Source organism: Culicoides brevitarsis, chromosome 3 (assembly GCF_036172545.1).
Source record: "Culicoides brevitarsis isolate CSIRO-B50_1 chromosome 3, AGI_CSIRO_Cbre_v1, whole genome shotgun sequence".
Classification (NCBI taxonomy): domain Eukaryota; kingdom Metazoa; phylum Arthropoda; class Insecta; order Diptera; family Ceratopogonidae; genus Culicoides; species Culicoides brevitarsis.
Window position 1 is genome coordinate 4,211,850 of NC_087087.1, and position 14,619 is coordinate 4,226,468.

General features: G+C 22.2%; 1 protein-coding gene across 2 annotated transcripts in view; it reads right to left on the reverse strand.

Annotated features, from left to right (window-relative positions):
• LOC134833756 (aminopeptidase Ey) overlaps positions 1-13,163 on the reverse strand; it is a 36,283-nt gene extending 23,120 nt beyond the window's left edge. Inside the window, exon 1 of one of the 2 annotated variants that reach the window (XM_063848190.1) lies at positions 13,026-13,163. In XM_063848190.1, coding sequence (XP_063704260.1) covers positions 13,026-13,074 — 49 coding nt within the window. In that variant the 5' untranslated portion in view covers positions 13,075-13,163. Of the gene's footprint in view, positions 1-10,478; positions 10,490-13,025 lie in introns of those variants that run through there. The other variant, XM_063848191.1, reaches the window with a different exon arrangement.
• Between the last annotated feature and the right edge of the window lie 1,456 nt (positions 13,164-14,619).

Sequence of the window (14,619 nt, forward strand, 5' to 3'; positions counted from 1 at the left end):
TGACTATCGCTCGTAATTAATTGGAATCAATTATATGTAAGTCGTATGTGATAACGAGAGGCGGCGTTACGCGATGCACTTGAATCACTCGTGGCTATATTTCACTCGAGAGAGAGAAAGAATGAACTGCCGACAACCCACGGCGTTCTGTTCTATTTACTGAAAAATAATTCAGAAAATAAATAAATAAAATTCATCGAGATTGAACAGATTTTTCGTTTCGTTTATTTGTTTTTTTTTTCTTAATTTTTTTTTAATAGAAAAATTATGTTTTTTTATGAATGACATATAAAAAAACAACAAACAAAACAAATGTTCAGTAGTAAAAATTTTCTTCCTATATTTTTGAAACTACAAGATTTCGGCATTTTGTTTAAATTTTTTAATAGGTTAAGGTGATTCTTGTGTCATAAATACATTTTCTTCTGATGTTTTGATAAAAGAAATTTTTTGAGGTCTACGGTTTAGACTCGGTTAACACATTTAACAGTTGCTTTTGTAATTTATTACTTTTTTACGGGAGTCCCCTAATTTTGTTTTATTTTTAAAAAGAAACAAAGAAGTAATAAAAATTAAAATTTTTTAAATGATAAGAATTTTAAGTGATTTCATAAAAATTAAATTTTGTAATTTATTGACATATATTTTATTTAAAATATTTTTTTTTTACATTTTTTAAAATTTTGTGAAAAATAAAAAAAAAATTTGTTTGATTTAATTTTTCATAGATGTCGATAATGACAAAAAATAGCAATTAAAACCAAAAGTAAATGAGCTCCAAATGTTATGCAGAATATTTCCATTGAACTGTATCGAGTATAATTTTTCGCGGGCTCCTCATTTACTTTACAAACTATTCCATGAAACTTTTTCTTGTCCTTAACGCCTTCAATGTTTGGATCATAATACAAAACTTCCAAAGTTACATTTGACTTTTTGCGTTCTGCATACAATTTCAGTACTTTCTGATATGCTTTCTCGAAATAAACTGAATAAGTTGATATTTTCACAATTCCATAAACAGTTAACGAATTTTTCACAATGTCTTTTGAAAAAATTGTGATAAAAAGTAACTTATCAGCAACTATGACATCTACACTTTTATTTAACAATCCAGGAAGTTTTCCTTTGGTCAAGATGGTCATACAAAACTTTTCTTTGCTACTGTACCGAACCGCTATGCAAAATGGCATTTTATGATAGAAAGACAAAAACTCGTGAAGCTCAATTTCTAAGCTTGAGTTTTGTCGACACTGCTCTTGAAGGTACGATATATAATTTATTTCATTATTTTCTGCCATTAATCGAGCTCTTTGGTATCCCAAGCTTAAGTCATCTGTTCCAAAAATATCAAAAAATGGAACTTTTCGATATTCTAAGCCATTCAACTCAGATGCAAGTCGTATTATTGAAGTCCAAACATGGTCGAATCGAGTTGTTTGACCTTTCATGAAGATCGATTCTTGCATTGAAACTCCAAAAAATACCAAACTAAGTAAAATTTGTAACTTCATTGTGACTGTCACATTAGGAACTGATGTAAACCAAAAAAAAAAAATCATTAGAGCTTACTTTTACAATATACAATACAATAATGTTTTATTTCTTCGACTTAAATTACATGAGATGACTATACTTAAGTTACATACATAATTTTATAAACTTTCAAAGGGACTCTACAAGGCACAGATTTTAACAGTAAAGGATATCACAATAAATAGACTAGAGCTTACTTTTGTTTTGAGTCTCAAAGGATTCGTCATAGGTAAGTTTTTTTCTGATTTTCTTTTAATTTTAGGTTAATTCAGTTTTAAATTACCTTTAAGTCAATTTTTTTTATGATAATTATACCTCAGGGAAACAATTTCGAAAACTAAAAAATTAATAATTTTCTTAAGAAAACGTTATTTGACACTCACCTTGTCACAGTAAAAGCATTTTTTTAAATGAAATCGTTCACAAGATCCTTGACACGAATCGTTTCCAAGTCAAGCAGCAATAAAAAATGCATTTTATGACAAATTTATGGTCTCAAACGCGATCATAAACCTTTAAAAAAATTTCTAATAATCCGCACGTTCAATGCATTTTTTATGGAGACCCATAATAATAATCGTTCATGAAATTAGAAATTTTGCGTAATTTCTTTATTTGCGATTCGCTTTTGTTTGTCTTGGTAACACGAATCTTGTGTGAAACGTGGTTGAAGAAAATACGCGCGCTGGACCAGAAATAATCAGATTATTCATATTTGACGGAGTTCTCGAGTTCAATAAGACTCAAGAAACCACAAGTCGACGACTGTTGTAACAAACAAATCATCTCCTTGTCCCTTCGTTCAAATGTAATTTTTATTATTACAAGTTTCACGCAAAACATTTCATCGGCAATTAATACAGACGGATCGTTTTTACATTGCTCGGATACAAAACCAGAAGTCTTTCTTTGTCTAGAAGCCGTTCAATTGATGTTCTTTTGATCGAAGATGACATTTTGTAAGATATTTTCTCTTCTTTGTTTTTTTAATTTAATTTTTTTTAAATTTTATTTTTTTTCTTATTTTTCAGATTCTTGATGAACTGATAAGAAATCCAAACCAAGCATAAAATCTACTTCAATTAATCCAAACCAAGCATAAAAAAAATTTTAAAAGACCCAAAATTTAAATTCACTCGATGACACAACTTCATTGTTCAAACATCCTCTGTAGATTATAAATGGCAAATATTTTTTAACACATTTTTCGTGTGTCTCCACGAAGTAATCTAAAACCTAAATAAATATTTTTCGACGCTCTCACGATGACGACAAATTTTCGCGTTAAATTCACATGACACTGACTTGACTCTTTCGAAAAAGTTAGCACCTTCCATTCTCATAAGAACGAAAATTAGTGCGATCATGACAATGACTGTTTTTGTTCAAATGATTCATATTGTTTGAAAAAATAAACAAGACGCCCGCCGCAATGTCGGTTGAATTATTTAAAATTACAATTTTAACGAAATTTTATAAACAAATTTTGTTTATTTTATGAGTTGTGCTGCTTTCGGAAGACGCGTTCTGATTATTATTATTAATTAAAGTAAATAATGTGAGGGATTTAAATAGATAGTTTTACAACTTTTAAATTTTTTAAGATTTTTTAATAATTTTTATTGTTAAGAATTAGTAAAATTTTCAAAAAAATCAAATTTTCGAAAGAAATTCTTCAAATTTTCGAAAATCATTCAAGAAATTCTTCAAAATTTTCGAAAATCATTAAAACAATTCTTTAAATTTTCGAAAATCATTCAAGAAATTCTTCAAAATTTTCGAAAATCATTAAAGCAATTCTTTAAATTTTCGAAAATCATTCAAGAAATTCTTTAAATTTTCGAAAATCAAGAAATTCTTTAAATTTTCGAAAATCATTAAAGCAATTCTTTAAATTTTCGAAAATCATTCAAGAAATTCTTTAAATTTTCGAAAATCGTTGAAGAAATTCTTTAAATTTTCGAAAATCATTCAAGAAATTCTTTAAATTTTCGAAAATCAAGAAATTTTTTAAATATTCGAAAATCATAAAAGAAATTCTTCAAATTTTCGAAAATCGTTGAAGAAATTCTTTAAATTTTCGAAAATCAAGAAATTCTTCAAAATTTTCGAAAATCATTAAAGCAATTCTTTAAATTTTCGAAAATCATTAAAGAAACTCTTTAAATTTTCGAAAAATATTTTAATTTTTTTTTGCGTAAAATTTAAACATAAAAAAAATTGACGTCAAAATTTCATAATAATCTTCAAACGTAAAATTAATACTTTTCGACTCTAAATATAATTTATGTGAAATTAATTCAATACTCAAAACTTTTATAGCCATAAATGTTCTCTTTTATGATACAACTTCTTAACAAAATTCTTTTATGTTACCCATAATTATTAACAAGATAATAATTAAAAACATCTTGTGACCCATTAATACACATTTAACGACAACAAAGTTGTCACCTACAATTTTTTCAACATTCTCTATTAATAAAAATTTTTAAAAAATTAACTTTAAATCATCAAAAGTGAGTTTCGGGTCAATAACGTTTGTAACTAATTACACTTGACGTCGACTCGACTCTCAACTTCAAAAAAAAAAAAATGACGGATGAGATGTAACAGTAGCGTGTTTGTTATGACGGCTCAAGATGATTTTTTTGAATGGAAACGTAAAAAAAGTAAAAAAAAATAATGAATCATCAAAAAAGTTGTAATTCAATACAAAAATATTTACAAAATATTCAATTAATGTTAAAATTAGCTCAAAAGGGTCAGATCGCTTTGAAATGTCAAAATCTGACAGCCCGCCAAAAAAAAGATCGCGATCTTTTTTTTGGCGGGATAATTTTCAAACCGCGACACGTGTAATAAATTCGGCATAAATTCCAATAAAAATCTATTCTAAAGCACGAAAGGTCAACAAATTTAAAACTCATCATAAATTACGGAATTTCTGACTTTGTTGAATTTCGCCCAATCTAAAAACGATATCACTTAAAAAAATTATTTGACGCCTAATCAAAAAAATTTTTATGAATGGAATTTGTCTCAAATTTCGTTCGATATTCGATCAATTATGTTTAAAATTATTAAAAGTCATAAATTTATGAAAAAGGGCTCGATTTCTCAACCTACGACTTTTAACGAAGAACTTTCATCTACAAAAAATGAAAAAAATCAGGTTTCAAGTTAAAACATGGAGTTAATTGCGGGCAATTACTTACTTATCTTATCAAAAAAGCACATCTCATAAACGGGCGACAATGTAAATTGTAATTAATCATGCGTGTAATGAGTCCTATTTACGTTGAAATATTTTAACGATCCATTGTTTCGCGTTTTATGACTTCAAGTGACGAAAAGGGCATGCAAGTCGATCGAAATCTATCGAGGAATCACAACTTTCGATAAAAAAATATCAATAAAATTATGCATGCATGTTAGTAGCTCATAACGAGACAACATGACGTCGCGATGAGAATGTTTATCAATAACGAAGAGTGTTTTTAATGACTTTGACCTATTCCGCTCCCCATAAATTTAAGTGAATTCCCAATGGTCTGAGTCAGAGAATTCTATAAGGTGAAAGCACTTTAATCGATTTCGTAATAATAGGCAAAAAATTACGCAAGAAAGCATTTATTTATAACGTTCTTCACACACATTTTCGTGCCAATTTCTCATCTATCACTTAATATCTGTTTATTTTCATTTTACATTTTTGCAACAAACAATAAAAGTACATAACTTTATTTATTTTCGCTAAATTATGCGTTTTATCCGCATTTTATGTTCGCACAAAATTAAAATATTTTTGCTTTTGATGTTTTTGCGGCGGCAGAAATATTTGAACGAAGAAATTTTTTGAACTTGTAACGAGTTCAAATCTGCCTTTGGCATCAAAAGTAACGAAAGATGTGGAAAAAATTTCAAAGAATTTCAAACAAATGTTAATTTTTTTATTTATTTTAGAGTTGAAGTTCACAAATAATTTTAACATTTAAAAATTGATTTTTTTAATTAATTTTTTTTGATTTATTTAAATTTTTTTAATTTAATTTTTAATAAAATTTAATTTACTTAATTTAATTTTTATTAATAATTTTTTTTTATTTATTTAAATGAGGAGTATTAAAATGTGAAATATTCATTTTTTACATCCCTAACTGATCTGAATATTTTTCTAACCTCAAAATTGATCTCATTAAGCACATTTATTTTTTTATTTATTTAAATTTAAAAAAAATTATTAAATAAATTAAAAAATAAAATTAAATTATTTATTAAAAAATTAAAAAAAAACTTTTATTAAAAAAATTAAATTATTAATATTTAAATTAAATTAATAAAAAATATTTTTTTTTAAATATAATTAAATTAAATTTTTTTATAAATTTAAATTAATAAAATTTAAATTAAAATAAATTATTTTATAAAAAAAAAATTTTATTAAATTTAATAAAATAATTTTTATCGAATTTAGAATTTAATATTGATTTTTTGAGTGAATATTTTTATAATGATTTTCAAAAAAATTATTTTTTTTTCAATTTTATTGATTAATTTTTTTTTTAAATATTTTTTTAACTATTTTTTTCAAATTTTCGTACAATTTTTTTTTGCCATAATTTTTTTTTAATTTTAAAATTGTGACAACGTGCATCAAAACCAATTCTTCCTTGTTCTGCTTTGATTAAAACTGATAGTTTTACGATAGAAAAGTCATCTGTTCTCATAAAATGTTGTGAACAATGAACTAAATTGTTTCTAAACTACCATTTATTGCTTTTTAAAGGCAACTTTTTTTTCTCTCTGTGACACTCTTCAAACTTTTCTTTGTTCTCCTCTGATATTCTGGGATGAATATTAATCACAAGTTTTATTAGTCAAATTATTATTTATCAAAAAGTAGCGTAGATGAGTTCACATGACACTTTGCTGACACGATTTTTCTATTTATTTTATTAATTTATGCGACGACGAATTTTATTGACGGCAATCTTGATGAAATATTTACAAAGAATGTTTTTTTTTTGTTTTTTGAGGAACTCGTCGATTAAATAAACACATAAAATTCACATAAAAAAATGATGAACTACCGCGTAAAATAATAAATTGATACACTTTTAGCGTGTGTGGTGTAGGTCATGAACTTTTCTTTGTATGGTTTATTTGCACATCGATGTGTTTTAATAATAAACGGTTTTAATTAAATGCGTTCAATTGTCTATGATAAAATTTTTTTATGGGCGAATAAACGCACCGACCGCACTTTGATTGGTATTAATTCTCATCAATTTACATGTTTTTTCGTTGTTTGTTGACTTGATGAACTGTTGATTTCATAAAAAAGATATTTTTCACATTTTTGTACTCCTCATGAGGCATGACGGACAAAAGGACAGACAAGAAGGACAAAACTGATTTTTTTTGATAATTTTTCAAATTTTAAATTTAAAAATTAATTTAATTAACTAAAAATAATCAATTTAAAAAATTAAAAATTAAATTTAATTATTAAAAATTAAATTAAATTGAAATTAATTGATTAAAAAAAATCAAATTAAATTTTAATTAAAAAATATAAAAAAAATAATTAAATTTAAAACTAAATTAAATTTAATTATTATTTTTTAATTAAAATTTAATTTAAATTTGATTTTATTTAATAATTTTTACATTTTTGTACTCCTCATGGTTCAAATTTGAAATTTTAATGCAATTTTTTTATTTGAAAATTTTTATAGATGTAGGTAATGACAAAAAATCGCAATTAAAACCAAAAGCAAATAACCTCCAAGTGTTATAAAAAATACTTCCATTGAACTGTACCGAGGATAATTGATATCGCGAATTTCTCTGACATCACAGAATGTTCCATGGAACTTTTCCTCATTCTTAACGCCTTCAACGATTGGATCGTAATACAAAACTTCAAAAGTTACCGTCATGTTCTCGGGTTCTGCGTACAATTTCAATACTTTTTGATATGCCTTCTCGAAATAATCTGAATCGGTTGAGATTTGGACAACTCCATAAACAACCAACAAGTTTGGATATCTTTTATCGAGTTTTGTGACAAAAAGTAATTTATCAGCAACTATCACGTCTTTGTTATAATTGATCAAATTAGGATCTTTGTACAAAATCTCTTTACAAAAGTTTCCTTTGCCGTTATAACGAAGAGCTGTGCAAAAGTTGATGGATTTAAACTCGTAAAGCTCAACTTCAAGACTTGAATTTTGTCGACATTTCTCTACCAGATACGATTCATAACTGAATTTGTCATTTTTTGCCTTTAATCGAGCTCTTTGGTATTCCAAGCTCAAAGAATCAGTCGCAAAAATGTCAAAAAATGGGACTTTTCGATATTGAGAGGCATCAACTCCTGATGAAAGGCTTCCTATTGGTAAACTAACTTCAGCAAAGAGTCCTCGTCGACCTTTCATGTAGAAAGATTCTTGCATTGAAAATCCCAAAAAATTGAAAAGAATCAATTTAAAAAGCTTCATGATGACTCCTTGACACTTTCTTGACTGAATTTAAAACCAAAAAAATGAAGAAATCATTTAAAGGTCATTTGAAAGTCACAAGGGACACATTAGCGATTCTCTGAATCAATTTCCATCATCTCATGCTTTTTACATTGGGGGTATTAACTAACAGCATAATTGATACTTTTTCAATTTATTAAAATATAAACGACGTGACACTTTTTCGATAAATTTAAATAAATCTAAAGTGCCGCGCAATTTAAATGGCGTCAAAGGCGTAATTTATACAGAAAAAAATTATTTTTTGGGAATTCATAAGATTTTTTTTCTTTTGCAATTCAAAGCGGATATTTTAAAATATTAAAATTCTTGCGACGAAAACTTTCGAAAAAAAAATTTGAGAACATGACACTTACTTATGTTTGGAGTGCAATGGCATATGAATTGCTAATAAAATTGCTCGAAAGTAACGAAAGAAGAGGAATAATGGTAAGTAAAAAGTGACATGATGTCATATAAATCATCATTAATTATATTGTGTGATGTATTTTTGTGTCAAGTTTTTATATGCAAATCTTGTTCTTTTGATTAAGTCTCCATTTTGGGATTAAATTATATAAATGTTGAAAAAAACATGAAAAATGTAATTTTTTTTTTACAAAGTTGAGACTTTCTTGAAACTTTTTATTATTTTTTTACATAAAATAATATTTCATCTTATTTAATTTTTTTAATCAATTTAATTTTTTTTTTTTTTGATAAATAATTAATTATTTTAACATACAGTTAAAAAAATTCGATTTTTTTTTAAAAATTTTAAATATTTTTAAAATTAATTATTTTCAAAAAAAAAATATTAAAATTAATTTCTTCAAACATTTTAAATTTGTTTTTTTTAACTAATTATTTAAAATTAAAAAATAAAATTTTCATTTAAAATGAAAAAAAATAAATCGAATTCTTTTAAAATTTTAAAAATTAAATTTTATTTTTCAATTCAATTCAATTTAAAATTAAAAAAAAAATAATAAAAATTAAATTAAAATTTTTGTTTCATTAATAAATAATAAATGAAAACTTTTTTAATTATTTTTTTAAATTTAAAATTTTAAAAATTTTGGTTTAAAAATTAAATAAAAATATTTTTTTAATTTTTTAATCGAAATTAATTCAAAATTAATTTGAAATAATTTTAAACTAAATTTTGTTTAATTATTGAAATAATTTTTAATTAAATTTATTATTATATTTAAAATAAATACATAAATATTTTTTAAATTAAAACATTAAAATTAAATAAAACTTATTTTTAAAAAACATTATTTTTTTAATTTAAAAATTTAATTTTATTAACATTAAAAAAAATTAAATTAAAAAATAAATTTAAAATTTTATAAAAATCGAAATTTTCTCACAAAATCGCACAAATCAACAAAACTTCCTTGAAATGTTTAGAAATAAATGACAAAACATTTAGCTTCTCACAAATTTCATCTCTTTGTCAAGAACTTTGTTCAAGAGTCAAGTTTACACATTCACATGTTGAATAGAATTCTGTGTTTATTTCGCATATCATTCATCATTTTACGAAAGGAATCGTAAATGTCTCGCATTCATATTCAACAAAAGAACGCGCCTCTAAACTATTATTATGATTATTAAGTCATCTCAAAATTTGCAAACAAATGTCTGTGTCTCTCAAAGTTCAACGTCCTCAAATAATTTTTTTTTCGGCAGATAAAATTGAACAGATAAAAAATTTGAAATTTCTGGTTAAATTTTCGCAGATATAAAAAAAATTAAATTTTTTTTTGGGGAACTAAAAATAGATTTCTATTGATTATTTTTATGTGTCGTTGTATTTTTTTTTTCGTATAGTTTCATGTGTTTGTGACCTAATTTCACGACATGAAACTATTAATAACCCTCAACTTTTATTCCACTCCCGTTTGTTACTGCAACTTATTATTATTATTACTACTTGTTAGTTTTATGAAAAAAGGAAGGAAATGAACAAGGAGTCTACGCAACAAGTTCATTACTCCTTGAACTTTAAATGGAGCGAATTCTTTAAAAAAATTGTAAAAAAATATAAAATAAAATGTAGGAAGACAAAAAATGTGCGTCATCACATAAATTCCGTTTTATATTTTTTTTTATTGAAGAACAAGAAAAAATATGCGGAGACAATATGTTGTAATAGCATGATGTAATCATGACATTTTACAAGTTTTTTTTTGTTTGTATTTTTTTTATATAACTTTCATATCGATTCTCAATTATAATTGATTTTTTCTTTCTACAAAATAATTTATTGTTTTATTATTAAATAATAAATAAAAAAAATATTTCTGTTTTTTCTTGTTCTAATTCAATGAAAAAAAAAGAACAAAGAAAAAAAATTCTACTGCATTATTACGAAATAATTTTTTTTTCAGAAAAACAGTTAAATACCTTCTGCATCGTCCATAACTGGTTCCATTTCTTCCTCTATATGATCTTTGTTAGCAGATTTTTTTGTTTTGTAAGAATTATGTTTGTTAACGAATGTTTAAGTAAGTTAGACATGTAATGAAAAAATTTATAAAGATGTTAAATTTACAAAGAAATTATTTTAAAACAAGAAACCAGAAGGAAATTTAATGTTGTTCTAACATTTATTTGTGTACTTATCTAGGTGCAGTAACATAAAAAATTTAAATACATTGAATTTTAATGATATTCAATATTAACATGCAACATATATAATTTTAAAAAAATTATATGAAAAAAAAATTATAATTAATTATCAAATATTTAAAAAATTATTATTTTTTCAATTTTTTATTCAATATTTATTCAATATTAATATTAATATTTAAATAAAAATATTTTTTTTTTTTTTGAGAAAAAAAATTATGATAAATAATGAGCACCTTCTGAGGTCAAAAATAAAAAAAATTAAAATTATTATTTAATTGAAAATTTAATTTAATTTCAATTATTTAAATTTTTATTTAATTAAATTTTTTTTTCAATTTTTTTTAATATTTATAAAATAAATTAAAAAATTTTTTTTTCATTTTTTTTAAATTATTTTTTTTTAATTTAAAAATTTAAAAAAAAAATTAAATTTATTTTTTTTTAATTTAAAAAATTTAAAAATTAAATTTAATTTTTATTTTAAATTGAAATATTTTTATTTTTTTAATTAAAATAATTTTTTTAATTTTTTTTTTAATTTTTAATTTATTTTACTTTTTTTTAAATAATAAAACAAATAAATTTAATTTATTTTTTTTAATGTTTATTCAATATTAATATTTATATTTAAATAAAAATATTTTTTTGAGTTAAAAAAAAATATTGATAAATAATGAGCACCTTCAGAGGTCGAAATTGATCAAATAATTACATGCATTTAATTTTTAAAATAAAAAAATGTAAGAAAGTAATTTATAGAACATAAATCTAAAGTTACATATAAAGTCAAACATTTACGTGTGAAATGTAAATAGATTTATTACTCTTCAATTTTTGTGTTTCTTATACTTTTGTACGGTCTTTGAATATATTTAAACATGATCATATATGTTCAAAATAAATTACGAACGTGACTTTGGTTTTAAGTAAGAAATGAAGAAATTTATGTTTGTCTTTATTTATTTTTTGTACTTTTTTTTATTATTTTTTAAATAAATCTTTGGTTTTTTCCTTCTTGAAATAAATATAAATTATTTGTTTATAAATAAATAAATAATTATTATTTATGTTCAAGAGTTAAATAAACGTAATAAACAAACAAATATAAATATTTTGGAGCAGTACGACTAATTTATGCGAATATTTCACACCTACATCATTTTTTGTGTGAATTTTTTATTTGCATTGTGGTGCTACTTAATAAGCTTTATAAATATAAATGTTACAAAAATAGTCATTCACGTGATGATTAATGCATTTTTAATGGAGTAATTAGCATGCATACATCAATTATTTATGGCGCATCGCAACCCAAAATAAAATATACAATTTGTGAAAATTTGTAAAAATAAATAATTTAATTGATATTAATTGAAATATCATGTTTTTATGTGTTGAAAGTTATTTAAATTAATATAAGAAAATATTTTGTCAAGTGTAATTTTTTAATGATAAAATAATATAATTAAAAAATTATTAAAAATTAAAAAATTAATTAATTTTTAAATTTTTAATTAATTAAATTATTTTTAATTATTTCTAATATTTTTTTTTATTTTAAAAAAAACAAAATTAAATAAATAAATTAAATTTTTTTAATTAAATAAAATTTAAATTGAAAAAAAATAAAATTTGAAATTATTTTTTTTTATTTTATTAATCAAAAAAATTAAAACAAAAAAATAATTTGAAAAAAAAATTTATTAATTTTTTTTTAATTTTTATTAAATTTAAAAAAATTAAAATTAAAAAAATTTTAATTTAAAAAAAAAATTAGTATTAAAAAATCTTATTATTTTAAAAAAATTAAATATTAAAAAAAAAATTATACAAAAAAATTATAAATTTAAATAATTTAAATTAAATTAAATTTTCAATTAAAAAAACAATAAATTGACAAAAAAATTAAATTTATTAATTTTTTTAATTTTAATAATTTAAAAAAATAAAAATTAAATTAAATTTAAAAAAAAAATTATTAAATTAAAATTATATTTAAAAAAAAAATTAATAATATGAAAATAGTATAAATTTAATAATAAAAATAAATAAAACTTTTTTGCGCAATTACGTGTTTCAAAAAATATTCAATTAATCCAAGCCAAGCTAAAAAAATTAACGAAAGTATTATTTAATCCCCAAAAATTTTAATCCGCTAATAGAGAATAATATTTTAAATAAATAATTAAAACGTACAAATTTTCAATATTTAAAATAAACATGCAGCATGCCTCTCACATAAAATTAAAAAAATATACAATTTCCTGAACAAAAGTCTAAAAAAATAATATTTATTTGTAATAAATAACTCAAACTTACCTTCATTGATATATCCTCCCTCCATGCCGTATGCTTTATTGCCGTTCATTTGATTTATTTATTTTCTTTCAATGCGTAAAAATCATGAATGAAACTGAATTAACATAAAAACACTTATGTTAATTGCGTCAAATATTTATTTGTAATTTTTTTCGATTATGTTGTTGTAACCCGATTTTCTTGTTTATTTATTGTATTAATAATATTTTTTTTGGTTACAAAAAATATTCACAAAATTATTTTTTTAATTTATTATTGGCTATTCAATATTTTTTTAAAGCACTTCAATTTTTGATGTTTCAATTTTTTTTTAATCCAATGATTTTCGAAATTTCTGTTTGAAGTTAAATTTTAATCTGAAAAGAAAAAAAAATAAATCAATTGAAAAATTTTCTTGTTTACATTGTTTCGAGTAATGAGAATTAATGTTCAATATATTAATAACATAATAAGAGTTGATGTGAGGTCTCTTCATCTTCAAACTACGTGTTGATAAATTGGATCATTAATCATTTCCAACGTTCTAATAAGAAGATGAGAAAAAACATTCGCGCCAAAATTCTGAGAGTTTTTTTTCTGTATTTCTCTCACACTTCAACACGCAGAAAAAAAAAACTCTTGAAGTAAACCGACGAAGGCAGCTATAAATAATCGTCATCATTATAAATCAAGTGCAAATCATAGCTAAAAATAACAAAAATATTCAGGTGACACTCTTGCGTGTGCAACATTTTGTTTGTTTATTTATTTGAACAATTTAACAGAAAAAAAAGTTCATTAGTTAGCTCAAACAAATTGAAACGTGGTCATATCGAAAAAAATTCAACGAAAGCAAAAAAAAATGAAATAATTTAATCTTATTTGACATAATGAATCACTTTGAGCGGATTAGCAAGTGACATTTAATGAAATATAAACGAAAAACATGCAATCAGTTATCAGAAATCTGCAGAAATTATTCACAAGAAATTTTTTTACAGGTAAGTTCATTAACGAAATTTTTTGACATTTCAATGACAGATGTCAAAATTTTCGTTAAATTTAATTTTTTGAGCAATTTTAATATTATTTTTTGTAATTTTCATTAAAAATCAATTCTTGAGTTTGAATTTTGTTCAAAAATTTACATTTTATAAAAAAAAAATTTTTCAACTGTCAATTTAAATTTTTTTTTTTTGATAAAATGTCAATTTTTGAACTTCAAAAATTTAAATTTAGAATTAAATAATTTTAATAAAATTAAAATTAAAAAAAATTTTTTAATTTTAAAAATTAAAAATTTTAAAAAAAAAAAATTATTTTAAAAAATTTTATTTTAAAAATTTAAAAATTATATTAAAATTTTAAAAATTTTATTTGAATTTTAAAAATTTTTAAATTTTATTAAAATTAAAATTATTTTAAGATAAATTTTTAATGAAAAATTACAAAAAAAAAATCTTAAATTGCTCAAAAAATTAAAATTTAACGAAAATTTTGACATCTGTCATTTTAAACTTCAAATTTTTATTTTATACGGAATTTCCCGTTACAAATTCTTGAACTCAAGTACCAAAAACACTTTAGTCAACTATCAATTAGGTACGTCAAATTA